This window comes from Salmo salar, chromosome ssa06 (genome assembly GCF_905237065.1).
Source record: "Salmo salar chromosome ssa06, Ssal_v3.1, whole genome shotgun sequence".
NCBI lineage: Eukaryota > Metazoa > Chordata > Actinopteri > Salmoniformes > Salmonidae > Salmo > Salmo salar.
Window position 1 is genome coordinate 76,826,824 of NC_059447.1, and position 11,156 is coordinate 76,837,979.

General features: G+C 42.9%; 1 protein-coding gene across 2 annotated transcripts in view; it reads right to left on the minus strand.

Annotated features, from left to right (window-relative positions):
- Positions 1-10,894, minus strand: part of LOC106608081 (MAM domain-containing glycosylphosphatidylinositol anchor protein 2) — a 398,494-nt gene extending 387,600 nt beyond the window's left edge. Inside the window, exon 1 of one of the 2 annotated variants that reach the window (XM_014205777.2) lies at positions 9,770-10,894. In XM_014205777.2, coding sequence (XP_014061252.2) covers positions 9,770-9,842 — 73 coding nt within the window. In that variant the 5' untranslated portion in view covers positions 9,843-10,894. The remainder of the gene's footprint in view (positions 1-9,769) is intronic. The other variant, XM_014205779.2, reaches the window with a different exon arrangement.
- Positions 10,895-11,156: the final 262 nt, after the last annotated feature.

The following is an 11,156-nucleotide window of genomic DNA, read 5'->3' on the forward strand; positions in this document are numbered from 1 at the left end:
TGAGTTCTGTTATACTCACAGACACCATTCAAACAGTTTTAGAAACTTTAGGGTGTTTTCTATCCAAAGCCAATAATTATATGCATATTCTAGTTACTGGGCAGGAGTAGTAACCAGATTAAATCGGGTACGTTTTTTATCCGGCCGTGCAAATACTGCCCCCTATCCCCAACAGGTTAAAGGACTCGTTTTACTGTGGATATAGATACTTTTGTACCTGTTTTCTCCAGTATCTTCACAAGGTCCTTTGCTGTTGTTCTGGGATTGATTTGTACTTTTCGCACCAAAGTACGTTCATCTCTAGGAGACAGAATGCGTCTCCTTCCTGAGCGGTATGATGGCTGCGTGGGCCCATGGTGTTTATACATATGTACTATTGTTTGTACAGATGAACGTGGTACCTTCAGGCTTTTGAAAATTGCTCCCATGGATGAACCAGACTTGTGGAGGTCTACCATTTTTTGTCTGAGGTCTTGGCTGATATCTTTTGATTTTCCCATGATGTCAAGCAAAAAAGGCACTGAGTTTGAAGGTAGGCCTTGAAATACATTCACAGGTTCACCTCCAATTGACTCAAATGATGTCAATTAGCCTATCAGAAGCTTCTAAAGCCATGACATCATTTTCAGGAATTTTCCAAACTGTTTAAAGACACAGTCAACTTAGTGTAAGCTTAGTGTAAGCTTAGTGTAAGCTTCTAACCCACTGGAATTGTGATACAGTCAATTATAAGTGAAATAATCTGTCTGCAAACACTTGTTGTAAAAATGACTTGTGTATATGTCCTAACCGACTTGCCAAAACTATAGTTTGTTAACAAGAATTTTGTGGAGTGGTTTTAATGACTCCAACCTAAGTGTATGTAAACTTCTGACTTCAACTGTGTGTTTCTCTCTCTCTATTGAAGGCATGTGATAGCTCATTACCCAATGGGGGATAATATATATGAGCCCATCCGCTCTGCCCTGGGGAATCGGGTTGGTCATCACCCCTTTTCTTTCCCTCTGTTCTGTCTTTACCAGAAGAGACAAGAGCACAAACAATTCCATCAAGGAATTCTCTCTCTCTCTCTCTCTCTTCCTTCAACCGAGGGCTACTGTTCAGTGTTGATGTCAATTGGCAGACTTGTAGTCTCATGGAGGAAGTCTCCCTGTGCTCCATAACAAGCATTATGGGACATTATTTATTTAATGAGGGAGGATCTGCCTGTTGATGTACATGGGTATGGAGAGAATGCTCACATCATGGCAGAATGCTATAAGGCCTATGAGTTAATGGCTTTGATATGGCATGCGTTTGATTAATTCTGATGGTAAGAGAGAGTGAGAGCTTGTGTATATCTTGGATTAGGTAATTGGCTTTAGAATATCCTGATGGTAAATTGCCAGTGTTATAAAGGTCTTGAATAGTGAATAGGTCTTGAATAGGCTTTTATACTGTAATATATGGTAAAAACATGTGCAAATGTGACAACAAAAGGAACCAATCTCTTGTGTCAGTGTGTGGGATTCATTCACACCATACCATGTCATAGCCCAATTTAACCCTCCTGTTGTGTTTGTTTCATGTTAATTAATTCTGTGTTCCCGGTCCAAAATGACCGCCCCATTATAGCTAATTATAAATCCATAATAATACATATATTATCACCTGACGTTGTGTTAAGATCTTTTTATCAACTTAAGGTCTTGTGAACATTACAAGTTTTGAACTTCTATTTGCTATTTATGGCCTGTAGGCCTCATTGACCTGAGCTCATACATCTCGTTTTTGACAACCAAAAAAACACACAATGTATGGATTACAATGTATGGATCACACATGCATGTGGGGGTCTGGGAGAAGAAGTGTGTCCATCTGATGAATGGCCATGTGCCTGAACTCAATTTTTCCCGGTCATGACCGGGAACACCACAGGTGTACAAAAGTTAAATAAAACACTCACATGTTTATGTAAATGATCAAAATGTATTTCGTGTGTTCAGATGCCCTGTGTGGACAAAGTCATGGAACCTTATGACAATCAGATTAAATGAACTACATTTTTCAGAGAGAATACTTGTAAATTGGTTCAATTCGACCGGAACACAGCAGGAGGGTTAAGTTGCGCTAATTGCAAGTTTATTACAATGTAAGAAATCATCAATCAACAGGTGTTCCCTGCTTCTTTTCCAGTTAGCTAACCTGTCCATGCACCTTCTAGCACCATAGGCTTTGGATAAGACCAAATCTATGGAATGGTGCCTAAACATGGATAATGGCATAGCATCACCATATTGTTGTCATCACCACGCCTGAGTGGCTTTCTTTCTTTCTGGTCCTGACGAGAAAAGAAAAACTGTCTTCTGCACTGTTCAACCAATCCAGTAAATGTGGAGGAGGAGTTAAGATGGAGTGTTGTCTTGTTAACGTCCAAAAGCGGAAGTCACGTCACAGGCTCTCTTTCCATTTCCCTTGAAAACGGGATGCATCTGGTTTCTACCTCCTGATGAGGGTGGTCTCTACTTGACACCCTATAGTCTGACAGCAGCTTCCTCATTGGTCAACGGCAGTAGCAACGTACAATAGTATCATACAGCACCAGTCACATTGAGTGTATGATACACAGTGATAAGGTATATAACGTAATAGCGCCGGAGGGGATGGCTCCTGTTTTAAGGGCTCCTAAGCAACTGTGCTATTTTGTTCGTATTTCACATTGTTTGTAACTCATTTTGTACATAATGTTGCTGCTACCATCTCTTATGACTGAAAAGAGCTCCTGGACATCAGAACAGCGAGTACTCACCTCGAACTGGATGAAGATTTTTTCTTTAATGAGTACAACAGAATGGATATACTGCTCTCTCGAGACCAGGCCCAAATCCTCGTCATCCGCGTGAAGAAAAGACAGAGAAAAGGGGGGAGGAGGGCCGGGTGCCTTGTGAGAATTTGCCGGCGAGTAGGCAAGCCAACACTACCCTCAGTATTATTGGGCAAAGTGCAATCATTGGAAAATAAACTGGACAATTTATGATTAAAACTATCTGACCAACGGGAGAGTAATATCTTATGTTTCACCGAGTCGTGGCTAAACGACGACATGGATAATATAGAGCTGGCTGGGTTTTCCATGCATCGGCAGGACAGAGCAGCTACTGTGCGTCTGGTAAGACGAGGGGCGGGTGTGTGTCTATTTGTCAATAACTGTTGGTGCGTGATGTCTAATATTAAAGAAGTTTTGAAGTATTGCTCGCCTGAGGTTTTACCACCACAAACCGATGCTGGCACTAAAACCGTAGTCAGCAGCTGTATAAGGCCATAAGCAAACAAAAAGCGGTGCTCCAAGTGGCCGGGAACATTAATGCAGGCAAATTTAAATCCTTTTTACCTCATTTCTACCAGCATGTCACATGGGCAACCAGAGGAAAAACAACTCAGATTACCTTTACTCCACACACAAAGACGCATACAAAGATCTCCCTCGCCCTCTATTTGGCAAATCTGAACATAATTATATCCTCATGATTCCTGCTTACAAGCAGAAATTAAAACAGGAAGTACCAGTGACTCGCTCAATACGGAAGTGGTCAGATGACACAGATGCTACGCTACAGGACTGTTTTGCTAGCACAGACTGGAATATGTTACGGGATTCCTCCAATGGCATTGAGGAGTATATCACCTCAGTCAGCGGCTTTGTCAATAAGTGCATCGACGACGTCGTCCCCACAGTGACTGTACGTACATATCTCAACCAGCGCACCAGTCCCTCCTGCAGCAAAGCAACCCCACAACATGATGCTGCCAACACTGTGCTTCACGGTTAGTATGGTGTTCTTCGTCTTGCAAGCCTCCCCCTTTTTCCCCCAAACAAAACGATGGTCATTATGGCCAAACAGTTCTATTTTTGTTTCATCAGACCAGAGGACATTTCTCCAAAAAGTACGATATTTTTCCCCATGTGCAGTTGCAAACCCTAGTCTGGCTTTTATATGGTGGTTTTGGAGCAGTGGCTTCTTCCTGGCTGAGCAGCCTTTCAGGTTATGTTGATATAGGACTAGTTTTACTAGGGATATAGATACTTTGGTACCTGTTTCCTCCAGCATCTTCACAAGGTCTTTTGCTGTTGTTCTGGGATTGATTTGCACTTTTTGCACCAAAGTACGTTCATCTCTAGGAGACAGAACGCGTCTCCTTTCTGAGTGGTATGACGGCTGCGTGGTCCCATGGTGTTTATACTTACTGTTTGTACAGATGAATGTGGTACCTTCAGGCTTTTGGAAATTTCTCCCAAGGATGAACCAGACTTGTGGAGGTCTACACATTTTTTTCTGAGGTCTTGGCTGATTTCTTTAGATTTTCCCATGATGTCAAGCAAAGAGGCACTGAGTTTGAAGGTAGGACTTGAAATTCATCCACGGGTACACCTCCAATTGACTCAAATGATGTCAATAAGCCTATCAGATGTTTCTAAAGCCATGACATAATTTTCTGGAATTTTCCAAGCTGTTTAAAGGCACAGTTAACTTAATGTATGTAAACTTCTGACCCACCAGAATTGTGATACAGTGAATAATAAGTGAAATAATCTGTCTGTAAACAATTGTTGGAAAAATGACTTGTGTCATGCACAAAGTAGATGTCCTAACCGACTTGCCAAAACTATAGTTTGTTAACAAGAAATTTGTGAAGTGGTTGAAAAACGAGTTTTAATGACTCCAACCTAAGTGTATGTAAACTTCCGACTTCAACTGTAAATACTACATTTAAATAAGTATTCAGACCCTTTGGTCAGTACCTTGTTGAAGCACATTTGGCAGCGATTACAGCCTCGAGTCTTCTTGGATATGATGTCTCAAGCTTGGCAGACCTGTATTTGGGGAGTTTTTCCCATTCTTCTCTGCAGATCCTCTCAAGCTCTGTCTGGTTGAATGGGGAGTGTCACCGCACAGCAAATTTCAGGTCTCTCCAGAGATGTTCTATCGGGTTCAAGCCCGGGCTCTGGCTGGGCCACTCAAGAAGGACATTCAGAGACTTGTAACGAAGACAGTCCTGCGTTGTCTTGGCTGTGTGCTTAGGGTTGTTGTCCTATTGGAAGGTTAACCTTTGCCCCAGTCTGAGGTCCTGAGTGCTCTTGAGCAGGTTTTCATCAACGATCTCTCTCTGTATTTTGCTCTGTTCATCTTTCCCTCGATCCTGCCTAGTCTCCTAGTCCCTGCCGCTGAAAAACATCCACACAGCATGATACTGCCATCACCATGCTTCACCGTAGGGATGGTGCCATGTTTCCTCCAGACGTGACGCTTGGCATTCAGACCAAAGAGTTCAATCTTGTTTTCATCAGACCAGAAGATCTTGTTTCTTATGGTCTGAGAGTCCTTTAGGTGCCTTTTGGCAAACTCAAAGCGGGATGTCATTGTGTGCCTTTTACTGAGGAGTAGCTTCCATCTGGCCAGTCTACCATAAAGGCCTGATTGGTGGAGTGCTGCAGAGATGGTTGTCCTTCTGGAAGATTCTCCCTTCTCCACAGAGGAGCTCTGTCAGAGTGACCATCGGGTTCTTGGTCAAATCCCTGACCAAGGCCCTTCTCCACCGATTGCCGAGTTTGGCCGGCCGGCCAGCTCTAGGAAGAGTCTTGGTGATTCCAAACTTCTTCCATTTAGGAATGTTGGGGACCTTCAATGCTGAACACATTTTTTGGTACCCTTTCCCAGATCTGTGCCTCGACACAATCCTGTCTCGGAGCTCTACGGACAATTCCTTTGACCTCATGGCTTGGTTTTTGTTCTGACATGCTCTGTCAACTGTGGGACTTTATATAGACAGGTGTGTGCCTTTCCAAATCATGTCCAATCAGTTGAATTTACCACAGGTGGACTCCAATCAAGTTGTAGAAACATCTCAAGGATGATCAATGGAAACAGGATGCACCTGAGCTCAATTTCGAGTCTCATAGCAAAGGGTGTGAATTCTTATGTAAATAAGGTATTTCTGTTTTTTATTTTTAATACATTTGCAAACATTTCTTAACCTGTCTGGGCCAGTGGGACGCTTGCGTCCCACCCTAATCAACAGCCAGTGGAATCGCGTCGCGCTAAATGCAAAACCTCATAAATGCTATAACTTCAATTTCTCAAACATATGACTATTTTACACCGTTTTATAGATACACCTCTCCTGAATCGAACCACGTTGTCCGATTTCAAAAAGGCTTTACAGCAAAAGCAAAACATTAGATTATGTCAGCAGAGTACCCAGCCAGAAATAATCACACAGCCATTTTCAAAGCAACTAGCATGCATCACAAATACCCAAAACACAGCTAAATGCAGCACTAACCTTTGACAACCTTCATCAGATGACACTCCTAGGACATCATGTTACACAACACATGCATTTTTTGTTCGATAAAGTTCATATTTATGTATAAAAACAGCATTTTACATCGGCGCATGACGTTCAGAAAATCTTTTCCCTCAAATGCTTCCGATGATCAGCGCTACAATTTACAAAATTACTATTCGAAAACATTGTTAAAATGTAATATTGTCATTCAAAGACTTATAGATTAACATGTCTTGAATGCCATCTCTTTGCCAGATTTAAAAATAACTTTACTGGGAAATCACACTTTGCAATAAACGACGTGGTGTGCCCAGAAAAAAAGTCTATGTTGGAGGCATCTTGGAACGATCAACCATCAAAAATACTATTGTAAATAATCCCTTACCTTTGATTATCTTTATCAGAAGGCACTTCTAGGAATCCCAGGTCCATAACAAATGTAGTTTTGTTCAAAAAAGTTAATAATTTATGTCCCAATAGTGTTAGCGCGCTCCGAAGGCTAGTAAAAATGTACCGTGTGCGTCTGACTTGTCGTCAGGAATGAGCAAAAAAATATATTTAAGTTCGTTCAAACATGTCAAACGTTGTATAACATAAATCTTTAGGGGCTTTTTCAACCAGGGCTTCAATAATATTCCATTGGGACGGTTGCATTGTCTTTCAAAAGGTTTCGAAAAGGGAGAGTACCCATGGGCGCCGACGTCACAATGGTAATGGCCCATCCCCTGTGACCAAGGTAAACATCCTCTCTTTCAGTCAATTTTGATGGTAGGAGGCTCAAACCACTTTGTAAAGACTGGGGACATCTAGTGGAAGCCATAGGAAGTGCTAAATGAATTGCAAGCCCCTGTGTGTTTCAATGGCAAATGATTGAAGTGATATCCACACATCAGATTTCAGTTTCCTGTCAGGATTTGTCTCAGGGTTTTGACTGCCATATGAGTTCTGTTATACTCACAGACACCATTCAAACAGTTTTAGAAACTTTAGGGTGTTTTCTATCCATATTCTAGTTACTGGGCAGGAGTAGTAGCCAGATTAAATCGGGTACGTTTTTTTATCCAGCTGTGCAAATACTGCCCCCTGGCCCTAACAGGTTAAGACCTGTTTTCAATTTGTCATTGTGGGGTATTGTGTGCAATTGATGAGGGGAAAAAATAATTTAATCAATTTTAGAATAAGGCTGTAACGGAACAAAATGTGGAAAAAGTCAAGGGGTCTGAATACTTTTTGAATGCACTCTACATGCCTGCTTGGTAATGTCATGTATTACATCCACATAACCAGTCTCTATTGAACCCCTCAGTCTGACTGAACCTCTAATCTGGATAATGCCACTAGCACACAGCATGCCTGTTTACCACCAGTATCCATCAGACAGTCTTGAACCCCTGGTATGACCAGAGCTTTCACTCTGGTCTACAATATTCTCTCAGGTCACTGCCACTGGTAGCAACAGCTGCAGGTCAGTGGTGTCTGCCCCCATGTATCCAGCTCTGCTCGGGGGTGAGGTGGCTTCACTCGCTCATATGATTCATATTAATGCCATAGAACAGTGAGTGCACCTCCGCTGTCAACACACACGTCTTTTCAGCCCAGGCAGCATCAGTGCCACTGGTTGAACACTCCTCTGTGTGTGTGTGTGTGTGTGTGTGTGTGTGTGTGTGTGTGTGTGTGTGTGTGTGTGTGTGTGTGTGTGTGTGTGTGTGTGTGTGTGTGTGTGTGATATGCTTATACAGTACATTATTTAAATAGCATTCATGTTGGTGAATACCAAATATTTATACTTTAAAGTGATCTTGACAGTTAAGACTCGCTCAATGCAATCCAATGTGACGGCGACATTGTCTGAATCTAGAAACGTAACACATTATACACATGGGTAAGATACAGGTAACTGACAAAATAAAGGAAAATCTTGAGTAAATGAGGGATACAAAGCAGGTGCATCCACACAGGTGTGGTTCCTCAGTTAATTAAGCAATTAACATCATACTTAGGGTCATGTATAAAAAGGCCAAGTTGCCCATTATTTTGTCTATTTATAGTGGAGGAATGTTCACATCCCTCCAACAGAGTTTCAGACACTTGTAGAATCTATGCCAAGATGATTTGAAGCTGTTCTGGCAGCTCCTTTATTTTGGCAGTACATAGAAGCCCTCAAGATGCATCAACATCTACATATCATATCGTCACCAACAACGAAGGAAACCAATCGACTGTGATAATCGTTTAGCTATATTAGAACACCAGAAATAATTTGTGATGGAGTTGATGGGAATTTGACAGCTTGCGATATATTCGCTGTTCAATAACCTGGTGCGGGTCACTAACCAGTGGTTGATAGACAGCTCGTGGCTCTCTCTTCTATAAGTCATTCATTCGGCAGGTAGCCTAGAGGTCAGAGTGTTGGACTAGTAACTGAAACGGTTGCAAGATCGAATCCCCGAGCTGACAAGGTAAAAATCTGTCGTTTTGCCCCTGAACAAGGCAATTAAGAACAAATTCGTATTTTCAATGAAGGCTCACTGTGTGATTTACAGGCAAAGTGATGAAGTTGAGTCCGCAATTCAGAATTCCACATCCTGTTACGATCTGTCTCGGGGTTTTGACTGCCATATGAGTTCTGTTATACTCACAGACACCATTCAAACAGTTTTAGAAACTTTAGGGTGTTTTCTATTCACAAGTATTAATTATATGCATATCCTAGCTTCTGAGTTTGAGTAGGAGGCCGTTTAAAATGGGCACCATTTTTTTTCAAAAATCGCTGTAGCGCCCCCTATCCTAGGCGACCGTCAAGAGGTTAACTGACTTGCCTAGTTAAATAAAGGTAAAACATTTTTTTTTTATATATATAATAATTAAACTCCTCGTGCAACAGCAACACTATGTTTCTATTGAGAATGCACTGGCGGCTAGCATGCGGCCGTGACACCTCCTCCCTTTTGTAGGCCTGCTGATCAATTTATCCCCCAAGTTTTTTTTTGCACTTTTTGGGGGGAACTCAAATGCTTTAGAATAATCGAATACAAAAGGTGCAATTTCAAAATGTGTTTGCGCATCAGCAGTTTTTCTATTGTTATGTAAATCACTGACAGTCACTCAATTAGCCCATGTCAGCTAACATGTTTTAGATTGGTAAATGAGTCTAGTGGCCAGCTATCTAAACGTGTAGTAAGCATGGTCAAACTACCAATCTGGGTCTCATTGATAATTCGATATCATGTTAAAAACTGCAAAAAATTGTCTCCACCCTATGGCAAAATGTGTAGAATTGCAGAAAATTGGCTGTAGAACTGCAGACCAATGAACCACTGCAGCCCCTCAAGATGAGTTCCGATTTTTTTGCGGCCCCAACCCCCATTAAAGTTGCAATTATGGGCGCAAATCTTACAAGGTCACGTTCCTTGCAACCTGTTGGAGGAAGAGGCACACTTACCGTACACTCCTTGGCAACTGATGCCCTCCAGTAACAGCGTCAGGATCCCCAAAACAGATATTATTAGATCCATCCTTTACGTTAGTCTCAACATATCCAGCTCTCAAAGACAAGAAGTCCTTTCCGGGTTGACGAAAGAGGTTGGAGAAGCGATGGAACTCGCGTGTATAGATAGAACACCACTGCCGCTCCAATCCTCCAATGTTCTGAATGCGTTGCAACGGTCATTTATGAACGCCAAAAGCTAAAAGGCGCGTTTTCACCTCAGTACACTGTCACAATAAATCAAGTGCTGACGAATTAATTTGCAAAAGCGGTGTGCTGCTTGTATACTGAGCCAGTGGATGTCTTGGCGGTTCTGTAGCAAACAGAGAGCCAGGGAAGAGAGAAGGTGCACAGCAGAAGACTACCGCCCTAGCCCAAAGACACTCAGTGATGACAGTGGATCGAATAGGCTGCTTCAGGTAGGTGGGACCCAATGATGATGTCTATTCAGTCCCGTCCGTCACGTTGGTGATACCCTCGGAGCTCCTCACTGAGTGGTCAAACTGATGCTCCTGGCTGCAGAATGGTTGAGATGATATCCAGGGACATGGCTCCTCAGCGGTTCCAGTGGTTGTCATGTCTTGTTTAGATAGAATACATGAACTGTCAAGTGTTTAAAGCGCTGTCATTTGAATCCCATCGAGACTCTATGCAATTTCGCTGCTCGGGGAAAAAACGGTTGCCTGCTGCTACAAGCCGTTGAGTTATTGAACCGCGATGTTGCTTCAGGGGCTAGCTGGTGCGCTCGCTCACTAACGGCTACATCACGACTTCCGACACCGTGCGCGAGTCATCTCTGGTGGGGATGTAGAGGTGGGTGAGTCCGGTATAGGGGGGGAGAGATTCCTGCGATGATTCTGGTGTAGAATAAAATGAGGAGCTTCTCGTCTGCTCACTTCCCAATCCCACTTTGTAGGATAACGGTGTTTTACCGGCTGGATTGGCGGCTACGGGGCGACCTGAGCGTCAGTCACGTTGCGCAATACGTGCTGCGCTGCTACAGAGACCGAGCGGCACTGCAACCGGTCTCTCGCTACGTCAAGGAGTGCGTGACTTCCAGCCCTCATCTGTATGGAAGGCTACGCGCAGCGTCGAGCGAGGCGTGTGTGTGTGTGAGCGCAGCTGCTGGATTGAGAGAGAGAGAGAGAGAGAGAGAGAGAGAGAGAGAGAGAGAGAGAGAGAGAGAGAGAGAGAGAGAGAGAGAGAGAGAGAGAGAGAGAGAGAGAGAGAGACTCATTGGGATTCAGTGGAGATAACTGAACTCTGCAATCAACAGCAAACATCTCGAGATGACCAGTCATATTCCAACATATCTATTCCCTTCTCTATAGTGAAAGCTCTT